The sequence below is a fragment of the Melozone crissalis genome, unplaced genomic scaffold (assembly GCF_028551555.1).
Source record: "Melozone crissalis strain CALT ecotype California unplaced genomic scaffold, PUWL_Pcris_2 ptg000111l_1, whole genome shotgun sequence".
Classification (NCBI taxonomy): domain Eukaryota; kingdom Metazoa; phylum Chordata; class Aves; order Passeriformes; family Passerellidae; genus Melozone; species Melozone crissalis.
The window spans coordinates 10,014,309-10,030,682 of NW_026535888.1; the positions used below are offsets into that span (position 1 = coordinate 10,014,309).

Sequence of the window (16,374 nt, forward strand, 5' to 3'; positions counted from 1 at the left end):
CTCTGCACCATCATCACATGCTGGATTCCAGCACCTGAACTCCTTCCACAGGCTGAGAAGGAAGAGGAGCCTTTCCAAAGGCCCTCCAGTGTCAGCTCACCCTTGTAGCAAGAGCCACTCCTGGTCCTCTTGGCACTGAGGATGCACAACTTCATGACTTGAGTGAAAACACAGCAGTGGCAACTTAAAGATAACTGAGGGATTTTACTTCTTTCCAAGGAAACTGAAGGGTTTAGTACACATCTAAATTCAGGCTCAAAGAGCTCCAGTCTTTAAACAGGAGCTCTTTGCTTGTCAGGAGTTCCAAACATTTAAAATTACAAAGCTGCTTTAAAAGAAAAATATCTTCTTTTAAATAATTACATGAATCTGGTTGTCCCTCTGGCAGAATAATGTGGAAAACCCGATATTTTACAGCTCAGATCTGTAACACAATACAAAAATATACAACAGACCAAAATTCCACATGTTCCCAGGACAAGAATCCATTTATACAAGGAAAACCCATTAAAGCATCACACAAAAGACTGGCACTTGAAGGAAGCAGACAAGAGGGAAAGCTGGAAGGACCTGTGGCAGCCAGATTCGCACATGTGCATGCAGCCTGACACAGCCACCACGTGCTGACACCACTGGGGAGCACCACAGCCACTTCCCAGTGTCACAAGACATGCTGGAGAAATAACAAGAGTTACACTGTCACATTTAAGTTTATAAACATTTCCATGTGATGACTTTTTGTCTTCAATTATTAAAAGGCTTCCAACCCTTTCTAGATGTGCCATTCCCAAGCTGTTTTTCCCTTTTTGAGCAGCTCCACTAGGAAAAGGTTTTCAATGTGAGGTTCTGGAACACAGCTGTGCTAGAATGTTCTTGGCCACCAGCACCAGCTTCTTTTTAATATTGATGTCCCCAATTAACCCACCTTTCCCTTTAATTCTGGGGCAATTTTTACCAAGTACAGAGGCTAAGACTGTGATAAATTAACTCCTGCATCCTGCTCAAGTCACTTTTGTGACTGCAGCAGAACCAGGAATTCTATCCCTGCACTCCACAGGAGCTGGACTCATGATCCTTGTGGGTCCCTTTCAGTTTGGGGTATTCTGTGATTTAAACAGGAATCTCACTTGGTGCTCTGGGCATATACAAGACTGTAAAAATACAGAATACATAGATTAGGAACACAGGAGCAGCCAGAGTGGCTGCAGCAGTGTGACAGCAGCTGTGCAGGGGGGCACAAAGTGCAGCAGGTGCCTGTTGCATCACAGGGCCAAGGACACAGGAGGAGCCGCAATTGGTGACACCCCGTCCCAGCAGGGACAATGAGCCAGCTGGGATTGTCTGCAGGCATCAAAGGTCTCTCACAGAGCCATCAGCAATGCAAAGAAATCCCTTTTCTGGCCCTTCTCATTCTGCCTTTAAGGCAACAAACTTCCCTGGAAATCTGCGCTCCATTATCCTAACTCAGCACAGGTGACGCTCTGGTGACTCCTATGACATCCCTCATCTGGCCAGCTGACAATGACCTGCTGCTGTACCAGGGGTGTGGAGACTGGACAAGCCACTGACACCAAAACACAGCCCATGGACACATGAGCAGAGGAAAACAAGGAAAAAGTCCATGGATCCAGACACCTGCCAGTAATTGCAATGACAAATGGCACAATGGTGGACAAAGCAAGCAGCAGAAATCCACAGAAAATGAGACACTCGTGTACACTCAGGGAGCTGCAGCCACTGTCCAAGTGCAGCCACTTCCCAGCTGACCCTTGACTGAAGGGGATGTCCCCTCTTTCCCAGGCTGGCTCCTGCTCCCAGCTCCCAGCTGACAGCAGCAGGCACCTTCCCCTTCCCAGCTGAGGCTCGCTGGCATCGGCCGACGGTGCGGATCCACCGCGGGGTCTGACCAGGGAAGCAGAGCTGACCATCCCTCTGCCTTCAGGAGAGCCCTGGGGCTGCCTGGAGCTCAGAGCCGCTGGCAGTAGAGTTCATAGAGGCTCTTGGCCATCCTCTGGGTCTCCTGGAAAGCCTCACAGCTCTGCTCCCAGCTCGGGGGCACCTGCTCCTCGCCGTAGTAGGCGCCGGCGATGGCGCCCGCCATGGTGGCGATGGTGTCCGTGTCCCCCCCCAGGGAGATGCAGTAGATGATGGTTCTCTGCAGGGCGTTGTAGTGCTCAGGAATGTCAGGGTCAGCGTCCATGCAGCGCAGGAAGGAGTAAATGGCAGTGGGGACGGAGCGCAGGGCAGCGATGCCATTGCCTGGAACACACCCCTCTGGTCAGCACCCTCCGGCCTCCTTCCTTTTCCCTTCCTACTGGTAACTTTCCATAACAGTATCATGGATTTTACCAGGAAAAGGTGCAAAAAGTTATCCCTCAGAAACCCCCCAGCTCCCCAGTGCCACCCACATCCTGCAGAGCAATTCCCAGTTACCCCAGTATAGCCTGGCCACACACATCTACTCATTCCCATTCAATCTGCTGACCCAATAGCCCTTAAGAGGTCTTGGAATGTTAAGAAACATTATGCAAGGTGAGTTTCTCTTAGCAAGCCATTTTTTCCCTATCAATACACAGAGGAAATAACTGGATTGAGACTCAGAATTCCTGACTGGTGAGCACAGGCTGCTTTTCCAGCATACCCTGTGCCTGACAGGCAGCATAAGCTGAACAGGAATCTCGGGCAACACGCATCTACCAGGCTTGCTGAGTTAGTCCTGCTTCCAGCTCTCCTGAAAAAGGTACTCACCCAACTCAAACAATACATCTGCTTTGGGAACACTGCTGAGCTCCAAAAATTCCTTGATTTTCTTGAGACGCCTGGAAAATGGTAAATCCTCAAATCCCAGCCTGCAAACAGAGAGGGCAGTGAAGAGGAGAGAACGTGAAGAGCCAGAACAAACCACCAGAGCAGGGCTGGGGCTTTCCCCAAGCTACTCACGCTCGGGCATCACTGAGAGATTTGTCATCGGCCTCCACGTGCTCCATGTGGCTGATGAGCTGCTCCAGGAAGGTTTCCCTGCTGAGCCCCTCCTGCAGTGCCAGGTGCACAGCCAGGGCCTGCAGGATGGCCCCGTTGTAGCCCAGGGAGTTGGCGTGGGTCAGCTCCGCGCTGAGCTTCGCAAACTGCAGAGAAACCCCGGTGTCAGCAGAGCTCCCTGGGACACTCCCTGGCAGCAGGGACGCCCAGAGAAGCCCAGAATGTTCCATTAATACCTTCTTGACATCCTGGATGTCGGAGTAGACGAGGGGGATGCCGGCCACCCTCATGGCGCCGCCGTTCCCGTAGGAGCCCTTCCCGTTGAACTGGGCTCTCGCAGGCTCAAACACATCACTGCACTTGGGGCTCAGCAGCTTCTTGAAGACATTGACCACGGCCATCCCATAGCCCCTGTTGGGCTCCTTCTTGTACTCCTCAGCAAACCTGGTGTGGGCAGGGGGGAACACCCCGAGGGTTTGGTCTGTTATTGGGGTTTGTGATTGGAGGAAGCCTCTTGCTAAAGTGAATTAATAACACACACCTAAATCAGGGACAGTCAGGGCTCAGAGATTCAGTTCTGCAGGAAACAATTCCCAAAGAACAGTGTGAAAGAAGGATGTATAAACATCACCTTCCATAACCCACTTGTTTCCCTCTCAACTCTGCCTCAAAATAGAAGCAAACTAGAAACATTTCCGTGGGTCACAACCACAAGGAAAGTCTTTTGTTCAAGTTCAATGGAAGAGTTTTCTAAACAAAGAAATGCTTTCCCTTAAGTGGAACCAAATGCTCTCAGGGCTGGGGATTCAACAGGGAAACAGATCATAAACAGAGTCAAGCTGAGCTCACTCCTATTCCCGCACTAAATTAAGGGCAGTGCAAACATAAATAGCAACAAATAAACATGAAACAAAATGTTTCTGGAATCTCCAAGCATTCTCCTCACCAAAGGTGAACACACACAAGGTTGACACACAGCTGTGCTGCCCTGTCAAGGCAGCTTCAGACTCCACACTGCAGCTGATGCTGCTGCATGGTCCAAGGCATGGCAAAGCAAAAGGATTAACAAACTAAAGGATTAACCACCTATTTCCTGACAAAAATTATTAATTAGCATTAGTCTGCCTCAGCCCCTGTCCCCTTCCACAGACAGTCACAGTGATGGTCACACCTTCAGGAAGCCTCATGCTCACCTCTTGGCCATGTCAACCTCATCGAACTCCTGCTTGGCCAGCAGTGACTGCACCACCGACCTGCTCATGGCCGTGTCGTCCGTGTAGGGCAGCGACTCTGCAACGGGAGGGCAAAGAGTCACACCAGCAGCCAGGGACAAACTGCTCCTGTCCTCTGCCAGCACCACCCTCATCTCCAGGGCCTGACTGCCACAAGTTGTCAGGGACAGCTGTGGCTGCCCATGGATCCCTGGAAAGTGTCCAAGGCCAGGTTGGACAGGGCTTGGAGCAACCTGGGACAGTGAAAGGTGTCCCTGTCATGGCAGGGGTGGTACTGGATGATTTTTAAGGCACATTCCAACCTAAACCTGTCTGGAATTAAAGTTCCCTGTCACTCTGAAGCTACACTGGTTATCAGAGTAAGGACACAGCCAGGGAGCTGCATCCACAGCCATAATGACACAGAATACACCTTAAGATTATTAAGAGCCAGGAGAAGATGTCTGACATCCAGAGGTATATGTGGACAAGAGTCAGGCCAACACAGAATCACAGATTTCCAGGGTGGTTTAGGTTGGAAGGAACCTTAAAGCCCATTCTGTTCCACTCCCTGACATGGGCAGGGACACCTTCCACTGTCCCAGGTTGCTCCAAGCCCAACCTGGCCTTGGACACTTCCAGGGATGGAGCAGCTGCAGTTTCTCTGAGCAATCTGTGCCAGAGCATAATCCCTCATGGGGAACAATTCCTTCCCAATATTCCCTAAGGAATCCCTGGGGAATCAGAAATAGGTGTTGAACCCCCACAGCACAGGGGGACAGCACAGAGCAGGGCAGGGGACAGCGAGGGCAGTCACAGCAGAGATGCCCCACAACCAGGTGAGGGGTAAGCACTGGGGGCATCCACGTTTTGGGGGAGCTGAGGGGTTGGGGATTCTGCAGGTTGGACACCCTCAAAGCCCAGTCCTGGGGGTGCTGAGGGATTGGGACACAAACACACCAAAGCCCAGTCCTGGGGGTGCTGAACGAGTGGGACACAAACACGACCCCAAAGCCCAGTGCTGGGGGTACTGAGGGAGTCGGACACAAACACCCCAAAGCCCAGTCCTGGGGGTGCTGGGGTCCAACCCGAATCTCTGGGGTGCCGAGTGCCGTGCACAGCGGGGTGTGTGAGGGGGCACCGGGGCACATCCCCCGCTCCCCGCCGCGCTCCCCCCCTCGCACCTCCACGTGCGCTCCCCGCCGCCTCCCCTCCCTCCTCAGGCGGCGCCGGTTCCAGCCCTTTGAGGAAACTCAGCAGCTCCGGCAGCTTCACGACGCTCCTGCCTTCGAAAACAGCTCCCAGGCAATCCCCCAACAACGCCCCGGCCAAGCAGCCCCGGAACCGAGCGAGGCCGGGCCGGGGACGAGCCGGGAGCCGCCCGGCGCCTGAGGCCGGACCCGCGGCCGCCATCTTGCCGCGCGCGGCGCCTTCTTCCCCCGGGCCGCCAGGGGGCAGCGTGGGCCGAGGGGCTCCGCGCACAGTGCTGCCCCCTGGCGGCCCGGAGGACCGAGGCGCCGGCAGCACAGCCCTGCTCCCTTAAATCCCTCCTGGAATCCAGCTGGATTTAATCGCCGCGGATGACAACTGGGGACAGGCCCTTTATTGTTTATAAATCTCCTCGGAGCGCGGGAGGCTGTAAACATCATCCAAGGGCCAGACAGTTATAAAACAAACTAGGAGAAGAATTCCATTCTCCCCAAACACGACGCAGATGCCGCTTTTCCTTGCTGCGGAACTGAATCACCGGGAGTTTTCCATTCCCCCCGCGCTTGCACAATTCCCGGCGCGCTAAGCCAGCTCCAGCTGACTTTCCTTCGGCAGGTTCCTGGTGCGGCTGACAGCATCGACCTCTGGGTCAAACTTCTCCACAGGGACCACGAGTTTTCTCCGGGTGTCCATGCACTTGTTGTCTAGCTGCAGAGAATTGGTTTTGTAGCCAATATCGGTCTGAATGCGGTGGAGTTGTCTGTAAAGAGCGTCCAAGGCATCCCTGGAAATGAGCAGAAGGGACAGGAGTTGGGATCAAATGGGAAAAGTCTCCCCAGGGAATGGTCACAGCCTCAATCCTGCCAGAGCTCAAGGAACATTTGGAAAATGCTCTCAAGCACAGGGTGGGATTGTTGGGGTGTCCCATGCAGGGCCAGGAGTTGGTCTCAGTCATTCTTTTGTGTCTCTTCCAACTCAGGATACTCCATGATTTTAAACTGGACAGGAAGCACCCAACTTCCCACATTCTGGCAGCATGTGGCCCTGTACAAGGAGCGAACTCATCAGATACTCATTGTTTGGGGCAGTGAATAGCCAGCCCACACACTGCTCTGGGAGGGCAGCAAGAGATGTGCACCCGGGGAGCTGCCAGCCCACAGCAGCACTTGTGTTCCTTCCTTGTCACTCTTCTTTTTGTCCCTTTTCAGTCAGGATCTGGATGAATTCAGAGTCAAGCAGGGGCTGTGGGAGCCCCATTCCCCTCCCAGCACAGCCCCCCTGTACCCTGCACCCACCAAGCCCAAACACTACTGCCCCTTATGAGCCCAAGTCCCAAAAGGCAGGTGCTGGAGGTGTGCCCAGAGCAGGGACAGCTAGAGCCACATCCCCTCAGGGCAGTGCTGAGCACTGCTGTTCCCGGACAGCAGGACACTCACTGTGACTCTGTCCTCTTCTGCTGGAGTGCACGGATCATCCCCTCCAGCTGCTGGACCTCGTCTGTCAGTCCAAACTGAGCCTGCAGGGAGGAGGGGACAGCACTTAACAGGGCTTGACAAAGGCCACAGTTCCCTCTTAGCTCTGACATTATTCCCTTGCTTTGCTGTGTCACTGCAGGAGGCATTGCTCAGCTGCTCCAACACTCATCCATGTTTTCCAGAGCCCCCCTCCCCTCAGCTCCCTGCAGGACCATGGCAGGTGGGGTACCTGGTCCCGGCAGAGCTCAATGTGGGGCCGGTACGTGCGCGTCTCCAGGCGCGTGTGAGCCACTTTCAGATCCAGGGTTCTCTTCTTGATATCCTCCTCCAGCTGCCTGATCTCCTCCTCCATCTCAGCAATCTCCTCCAGGGTCTGAGGACAGACATGTGTCATGAGGGACAGCCTGGGATGCAGACTGGGAAGCTGCCCCCGTGTCTCTGGGAATTCTGCTGTGCTGGGGATAGATTTTACTCAAGGGCTTCTGAGGACTGAATCCTCTGCTTTCACATGGCCCAGGATGGTGCTGCTGAGACAAGGGTGAAATGAAGAGGCTGAAACCTGGAAGTGCTGCCAAGCAGTGCCAGAGAAGCACTTGTGAGAGGTGGGATACTGCTGGGATCATATGTGTGCTACTGAACAGCAAACACATGGAAACTACACTCAGGCTGAGTCACTTTCCATGTAACAAAGAGCCTTTGGGACTCCGTTCCCAGCCAGGGTTGTAGTCCATGACCAAAGAAACAACACTTACATTCTTCTCCTGCCATCTCAGCTCACTCAGGGCTGCTTCCATGTCTCTCATCCTCTTCCTCAGTGCAAACTCTGTAGCTATACGCTGAGCATCCAGCTCATTGTTTGTCTGGGGAGAGAGCAGCCCCAGTCACACATGGCTGCAAGGTGTCTGTGTCCTCCCCAAACTGTGCCTGGAAGGTTGGGACAAGCTCAGGAACAAAACCAGCCAGGTTTGGCTGTGCCTGTCACACTTCCCCAGCAGCCAGAAGGTGGGGATCGATGGACAGGGACATGTCCAGTCTCAGCAAGCTCTGCAGCATAACCAAGCTCCCGCTTAAACCAGGAGGGCAGCTGCTCCCAGACAGATCCAGAGACATGGCTGCCACTCTCCCACACCAGATCCAGAATGGCACCACAGATTCTGGGCCAAGGGAGCAGTTTACCTGGGCAATGGCAAGGGTGATTGCTCCTCGGAGATCGACTGAGGCTCTCATCTCTGCCTCAGCACGCTCCTTGTTGCACCGGCTGTTCATCTCCCACTCACTAAGTGCAGTTGTTCTGGGAACAAATCAGTTATAAAAATAAATTCAGTGTTTGCAAGACATTTTAAAGGAACCACCTGCTTGAGACCAGGGTGGCAACACAAAATGATTCTGCAAAGCTGGAGGTCACATCTGCCCTGATCTCCTCAGAGATTGAAGCCACCAGGCCCAACATCTGCTCCACCAGGGACAAATCCAAACTATGGAAAGGAATGCCAGGCAAGTGAAAATGTGCAGCAGGTCCTCCTGAGCTGTGCCAGAGGTGACACCACACTGCTGAGTGTAACTTACAGCCAGGCAGGAGAGAGGCAGGGCACTGGGTTTGTGGTGACAATTTAGCTATCTCCCAAAAATCCATGGCTTTCCCATGCCACAGCGAATTTCTGTTCTGAGCTCTCTCCAAAACTGTGCCCATCAAGCCTGGACACAGCATGGAAGGAAAAAGCAACCCAGGGCTCAGGGCAGATTAGATCACACAAGGACAGAAGGACAGACCCTTTCCTTACCCATCTGGGATCCGTGTTGGGTTGACCTTGAAGGAGACGTTGCCAGAGGTGGGATTGAAGGACATGCACTGCCGATCGAGCTCCAGCGCCTCCACCTTGTGCCGGTGGTCACAGCTCAGCTGCTGACGAGCTTCCTTCAAGAGGCTGTGGAGAGCCAGCCTGGAGTCAGCAGGGAGCAGGCCCAGGGCAGGGGCAGCTCACTATTCCCAAAACCTTCATCACCATGTCAGTCATCTTAGTGAAATGAATGATGAGCTCCCACCCTGCCTGGGAACGGGGCCTGACCTGCCCAGCGCTGCCTGCCTGGGCTGTGTGCTGGTATCACCCTGGAGAATGGAGCTGTGAAGGATTCCCACAGAGTATCAGGGCCTGGGAGCTTTGACACCGTGGCCACTGATTCCTAAACCAAGGCAGGTGGCACAAGAGATCTGGGACAAAATTTCCAAATGGTGCTGGGGAAGTTGCTCTTGACACACCCTTCCCTGCCAAATCCCCAGCCTTGAAAATCATCCAGGGTTCCTGTGTGGTTCCCTGCCCATCTCAGCCTGGCATTAGAGGCACATTAAGTATCTGTGGCCAAGCATGGAGAGCAGAGTCATCAGCCAACAGCTGTAACTGCTCACCAGAGCTGTCTGAAGGCATCATCCACTCGCTGCTGCAGCTCTTTCTTGGTTTTCTCAATCACCTTCACCTCTTTGTGTAATTCTTCTTCCACAGGATCCCTCACCACATCAATGTCACGACGGCTCTCACGGAACGTCAGGCACTCAATGGCAACATCCAAGCACAAGTTCTTTGCCTGGATGGCATTTTCTGCTGCTTCCTTCACCTGGAAGAAGCAATCAATCAGGTGTGTGGGGGGTCTTTTAGGGATGGGAGAGAGAAAGGAAGGGGAATGCACCCATACCATTATTAAGAGGGACTCACACTGTCTTTGCAGTTCTGAAACCTTTTATCGAGTCTGGAATAAAAATTGCCAGAGCCAAACACCTTAATCCTCTACACCTGCCATTTGCATTGGGAATCACATCTTGCTGGGGGTTAACAATTCCAGAAGCAGGAGCAGCTTCTGGGTTTAAAACTTATGGTATCAGAGATCTCCCACCATTATTCCCTATGTAAACCCAAACATTTTTGAAGGATGGTGTTAACATATTTCTTACTATCCTTCAGTGCTTTATAAAAAGTCCAAACAACAGAATCCACCCAGAAATCCAAACAGGAGCATGTAATACACAGCTGCATGACATGGCTTGGCTCAGCCAACAACACAGTGGTTTGTTTTCCAGGAAGTCATTCCATCAAGTATGGATCTCAGTATAAAATATACATATATATATATAAATATATCTAATGTGAAGCCCCCCTTGAACTCCACATGGGCTTGCCCATTGCACAAGACAAGCCTCAATTATTTCACATCCTATGTTGAGAGTGAAAGTTCATTTCCAGCCATCTACCTTCCCAACATACTTTGCCTAAGGCTTCAATTTCCAAATCTAAGTCTGTGAGGCATTTGGCCAGGGCCTCTCTCCACTTGTCCACGGTGGTGATACGATCTTTGAGCTGAGTTCGGCTGTTGTGCTCATCCCATTTTGCCTGGAATTAGAGAAAAATGCCGTCACTCTTTTTAAAATTGTAGTTGTGAATCTTGCCGAAGCCGTTTCCCATTTTCAGGACTGACTGAGCCTCCCACAGGAATACAACACGTTGCCATTTGGAACCACAGTCATTTACACAAATGGAGAGCACAGAGAACAACATCAGTGGCAGTGAATGTGAAGAACACACACAGGGATTTAGTGACAGTACAGATACATCATTGCAGGTGGGTTTACAGGGAGTAAATGTACAGGTAAAGCCTTTTATTCCCTCATCCATACACCCAAATCTACACACTCTCCCCAGCTCCTCAGCCCATTATCCTGGCAAAGCTGTGAGCAGCTCCCCTGGCACAGAGCTCACCTGGTTGCCGGTGTCATTGCGGAGAACTCGTCCTTCCTGCCGGATGTGGTGGGAATTATAACGCTGCTGTTCAGCGTCGGCCGAGATGAGGAGGGAGTTGTTCTTCCAGTCCGGCAAGGTGAAGCGCTGGCCCGGCTTTACACTCAGCGAGGCCATCTTGCTCAACAGGTGACTGAAAGGAAAGATTTCTGTGTTTATTCATGGAAATACACCTGAAATGGAGCTGCAGCCAAAAACTACAGAGCTCTTCAGGAGAAAAGAAGCAGCAAGCTGCAACTTGGAGCCTGGCCTAATGCAGATACATCTCCTTAAAATGGGGGAGCACAAGGGCAGGTGATGGGAGCCATCCTCTGCCCCAGCCAGGGGAAAAACCCTGTCCCATCTGTCCCTCACAAGGAATGTAATTGTTTGCAAGGACCAGGAGCTGCTCACAGCACCAGCTTCCATATGGTATTCAGCTTAGACAAAAACGGCTGAGGATGTGACTGATTCTGCTGTCCTACCACTGAAGGCTTAGCCTAGGGCAGTGACCCCCGGGACTCCAAGGCTTTCAAGGAATAGCAGAGTTGTTAGTCTCCTTTTTTATCCAGCACACCGTGCACAGTGGGGAGAAACTGCAAACCCAATTCCAGAAGGTCCAAGGGGCTCCTGAGGGGGCTGCAGGTGCCCAAACCCACAGTCGGGAGCAGTTCTGGGGCAGAACCCCTTGGCAGTGGAATATCTACCCCATGTCTGCCTCAGCTCCCCGGGCACAGGGCGCTGTGCCGGAGCCCCTCAAGCTCCCAGCCCAAGGCTGACCAAGGAGTTCCTGAAGGGAAGGAGGCCCGGAGAGAGGGCACAGAGGGCCGCGGGACACAGGGGCTCGACCGTAGGTAGAGGGGAAAGAGGAGAAGGGGAGAAAGAGGGAAAGGGCTCAGCCGCCGGCTCAGAAGGGGCCTCACCCCGGCTGCTATGAGGGCACTCAGCTGCTCCGGCCCGACCATGCTCCCGTTCCGCCGCAGGGCCGGGCCGGGCTAGGGAGGGGCCGCTCTCTCGCCGTTACCGGCCGATTTCCCCGCTCTCCACTCACCGTTGCCGGCCGACCTCCACTCTCCCCTCACCGTTCCCGGCCGATTCCTCCTCTCCCCTCAGCGTTCCCAACCGATCCCCCCTTCTCCCACCGTTCCCGGCCGATCCCCGCCGTCCTTTCACCGTTCCCGGCCGATCCCCCCCTCTCTCCCCTCACCGTCCCCGGCCGATTCCTCCCTCTCTCCCCTCACCGGTCCCGGCCGATTCCTCCCTCTCTCCCCTCACCGTTCCTGGCCGAACCCTGCTGTCTCTTCACGGTTTCCAGCCGATTCCCCCTCTGCCCTCACCGTTCCCCGCTCTCGTGCGGGGCCGTTGCGGGGCGGCTCCGGCGACGGCTCCTGGGCGGGTATCGGTGACAGGGACACCGCAAACCGCAGCAAAGCGGCGCCCAAATCAGCGACAAACATTGTTTTAAAAAATCGCACAAAATGCTCCCTAAAGCAGGAAGGAGCCAGGACTGTCTACTGCCAGAGCCGTTTCCCATTTTCACTTCAACAAGCTCTTGCATTTTAAAAATTATTTAAAATTTAGTTAAATGGCATTAAAATACAAAAAAAAGACCCAAAGTAAATAGTTTTCTCTCCTTGGATATGCCTAGTGCCTCCCTCCACAACCCCCACCCAAACCAATATGAGCTGTTCTTTGGGAATAATCAAAATGATGCAAGTATAAATAAAGCCTGACACATGTGCATTTCAAAAAAAATTTATTTTTCAAATGAATACAGTTCGTTTACAATACACTCAAGTTGATGGTATCTATAGCCAGCAGAGATCGATGACTGCTGTGTCCTATACACAGTCGTACAGAGGTTACAGATGCCTACGAGAGGGAAGGAACAGTGAAAGAAGTCGACATTTTACTGTGCTGGAAGGAAAGCAACTCTTGCAACAGGTAGAAAATTTTGGCAAGAACAATTTGTCCAGAAAGGGAGAAGGGGCAGAGGACACGGCTTCTGCTTAGCAAGTACATCTCAAACACCGACACGTTCCCTCCCACCCCGCACGGCTGCAGCCCACGGTACAAAGAGGCACACATGGTCAAGATGGTTAAGTAAAAATAAAGGCTTTTACCAGTTTGTTTGCCATCCACCTACAATCTATTTTGTGCAACGTCTCAAGTCACAGCTCTACTTTACTCTTGAAACATTTCCCTTTTGCTTCGAAAGCCCCCAGGACCTTTATGGTGGGAACACATTCACGCTCCTGCCGAAGCAATGGGACACCAAAACAGGGGAGCAGTTACCAGCATATGAGAAAGAGCAGACACATGGGACAGGATCAATCCACCAGACTGGTTTATTAGAATTTTTTTCAGAAAAGGAATCCCAAACAGCATGACTTTTTTCTTTTTTTGAACAATATAAACCCATGGTATTAACTATGCAAAATTTCTATGTGTGACATTGCTTCTAGCAGTGTCCAAAACTAACACAGCTCACTGCCCAGTGAGCACACACCATGCCACCTGAGCCACCTTCTTCCCAAAATCCTTTAATATTAGCTTGTAACCAAATGCTACCAATTACTGTGAAAGCTCTGGAGGAACACCTGCTGACAGACAATGTCCTTGTCCATGATCACACACCTCCAGCCAGGTGAACAGCCCACCTTTCCCCCACCACGAGGCTACCTGGGGAGCTGAACTGCTTATACCGAGGGAAGAGACAAGAACAGGAAGGAGGGTTTGTACCCTGTGAGCCCAAAGTGTCACTGCTCCCCTGGATCTGTACACCAGTGCCTGTAAAATTAACATTTCTGACCCAAAACTCGCTCTGCCCGCCCCACTGCTGTGCTGCAGCTCACTTTTCACATCTGCCTGCAGACAGACACCAAACACAATGAGCTAGAAGCAGGTTTTTTCTACAGGAAAACAACATGTAGTTGTCTCAAGGAGAGATTCAACACTGAAAAACTGCAAAAATGAGATTTCACTGAAAAACAGAAATCAAGTTCAAAAAAAAAAGTAAACACTACAGCCACAGGAGAGAAGTGATGCACAAAAGCGAGTACCCAGAAGAAGCCATTCTGCATTGCAAAGTTGCCAGAAGCCAGATTCCATCTCTGGCATTCTTCCTCTCACCAAGTTTTGTTGGTGTTCAATTATCCTCACTACTTCAGGAGCAATACTCAAGTTTTCACTTTGCTGGCACACCATCAGGTTCCAAAACTTCCAAAAGTTCTTTGAATTCAGCATTGCTCCAGTGGGCATCACTTTGCTATTACATCTGAGTGGACACTACCTACCAAGACACGTATTTTCTACCAAAGAAACTGGTTTTGAAGATATTTAAGAGATTTGCAAGTGTAAGCAAAATGAAAGTTTATTAGTAATTATTTTAAAAGCTAACTTTTGCACACCTGTACTGAAACGGGTTGTGGATCTATGATTTATAGGCAAGCACGGCCCTAAACTCAACATACAGCCATATTTTTGTGTTGCTAGTGTTATAGCATTAATTTTCCAACTGCCAAATGCATTTGAAAGACCTGTGTAATTCTCAGCAATGGAAAAAAAAACCCTTTCATTTAAATAAACTTGCCCTCTGAGCATCTGTTTTACAACAAATGGTTAAAGAAAGGAAGATGGCAAACACAGGACTGACCCCAAGAGGCTTCAGAGCTGCAATGGGGTGGGAGGGAAGAGCTCCAGCTCCCAGCAGGGATGGGCCCCAAACTGGAATCACTGGAAGATGCAAATGTGCAGGAAGTGCACGGGTTTGTATCATGAGGTTACCACTGTCACGACATGGTTCACCCTCAGATCACCCAGTAACTCACTCTCCTAAGGTGATGTGAATCATCACAAAAGTTTTCTAGATGAAAAATGAGGCAGAATCATTTCCCCCAGGTGAGAAAGGGACCTGCTTCAGAGCCAGCTGGTTCCAGAGCTCCTGGCTGGACAACTTGCCAATGTCTCAAAACAGCTTTAAACAGAACCTGTTGGAAAAGCTCTTCCATTTTGGTCTGAAAATCCCCTTTTTCTAGCAGCTTAAAGCCCAAACTGGCATCCAAGCACACATGTGCTTACTTCTGCACAGTGCAGTGTCTACAATGGTGCCAGAGGATGGGGGATTGTTCCTCTTTCCACACCCAGGTGATTCTGTCCCCAGACATCGCCACCCCTGCTGCTGGCAAACTGCTTTTGGAACTTATCTGTGACATTTAATCCTCACCTCCACGTCCCCACTGAGCCAGGGCTTTGCACTGCTCCCCAACATTTACTGGACAACATTCCCCACGGCCCTGCAACCTCCAAATGGGGGGAGAGGGGAGAGAAAATGGAGTGTATGGAAAGCTGCAGGAGCACAGTAAAGAGCGAGGACATCACTGGACAGGCAACATTCAAATAAAGGCAGAATTAATGATTCTCATTAGATAAACATATCAAGGTTAAATTTTATTTTAAAAAAATTGCAAGTCAACCAGGAAGTAAGTTTATTTGATGACATTACTCTCCTGAAACCACTTATTTTAAAAGCTTCTCCTGTCTGGGTAGTTCTAATTCACAAATAATTCAGGGCTCGCTTTGATTAAGTAATTCAACACAAAACCAACTCTGACCAAGGATTTTGAGCTTTAAAAACAGTTCAAGGAAAATACTAACCATCCTACCAATGCAAATACTAGTTTTTCCAGCTCTGTTCCTGGTCAGAAAAAGGCACATACTTGCTCTCAGTGAGTTCAAGTCCAAAACAAAAAGTTCAGGATACCCAAGTTCATGTCTGATGTCCCTGAAAGGTGTGAGCTGATCACAGCTCACCTGACACCCACCCACCTCCTACCCAGTCCTTTGTTCCTACAGGCTTTTGTCACCATCCCACCCTCACATCCAGAGCTGATCTGTGCTCCAAGCAGCCACAGCACCCTCAGCATGGCTAATTCCATCCAGGCAGTGGAGGGAGAGAGACCCTGGCCAGGGAATGGGGAGGTAGGTAAGAGCTGAGTAAGGGCAGAGCAGCTGCAGTGCTACAGCAAAAGGAACTCCACACCCCCAGGCAACCAGGAATCTCTCAGGGCATCTGTGTTGTACAGCAGGGCCACATATTGCTCACAAAACCCCTTGGGTTGGTGCTGTCTGAACCAGTGGATCCACTGGAAGCTGCATCTGTTTCACCCAAGTGAAGGTTTGGATAAAACCACAGTTTGGTTTCAGGGACAGCTGTCACAGGCACTGCCACCTGCTCACAGCACAGTGCTGGAGAAGAACAGCCACCCCTAAAAATATACAGGAACATGCTTTTCCCCTCATATATTAGTTTGTGAATTAGCAGTCACAGAATAACAGAGCAGTCTGGGTTGGAAGGGATCTTTTAAAGCTCATCCAGACAAACCCTCCTGCTGTGACATGGGACATCCAGACCAGGTTGCTCCAAGCCCCATCCAATCTGACACCTTGGATGTTTGCAGAGATGGGGCAGCCACAGCTTCTCTAGGCAACCTGTGCCAGTGTTGCATCACACACACTGTAAAAAACTTCTTAAATCTCATTTGAACCGACCTCCCTCAGTTTAAACCATCACTCCATATCCTGTGGCAACAAGACCTTCTAGAAGTTCACCCCTATCATTCTTACAGGCCTTTTCAAGTACTGAAAAGTACTGAAGTTTTACTTTTTTATTTACTACAGGAGGCAAAGAAGGCTCTGCTGCTTCTTCATTTGCATCAATATTCTGTTTTGATGTTC

At 51.1% G+C, this 16,374-nt stretch overlaps 2 protein-coding genes across 2 annotated transcripts; both read right to left on the bottom strand.

The window, feature by feature from the left end:
• Nucleotides 1-184: 184 nt before the first annotated feature.
• Nucleotides 185-5,603, bottom strand: ADPRS (ADP-ribosylserine hydrolase). Its single transcript, XM_054292622.1, has 6 exons — nt 5,375-5,603; nt 4,173-4,269; nt 3,216-3,423; nt 2,941-3,125; nt 2,749-2,849; nt 185-2,259 (listed from the first exon to the last, which is right to left on the bottom strand). Exons 1-6 carry the CDS (start codon nt 5,601-5,603, stop codon nt 1,967-1,969), a joined length of 1,113 nt encoding a protein of 370 aa, XP_054148597.1. The 3' UTR covers nt 185-1,966.
• Nucleotides 5,604-5,965: 362 nt separating this feature from the next.
• TEKT2 (tektin 2) lies at nt 5,966-10,776 on the bottom strand. Its single transcript, XM_054292619.1, has 9 exons — nt 10,621-10,776; nt 10,129-10,254; nt 9,279-9,484; nt 8,656-8,799; nt 8,051-8,165; nt 7,627-7,734; nt 7,104-7,247; nt 6,836-6,915; nt 5,966-6,183 (listed from the first exon to the last, which is right to left on the bottom strand). Exons 1-9 carry the CDS (start codon nt 10,774-10,776, stop codon nt 5,982-5,984), a joined length of 1,281 nt encoding a protein of 426 aa, XP_054148594.1. The 3' UTR covers nt 5,966-5,981.
• Between the last annotated feature and the right edge of the window lie 5,598 nt (nt 10,777-16,374).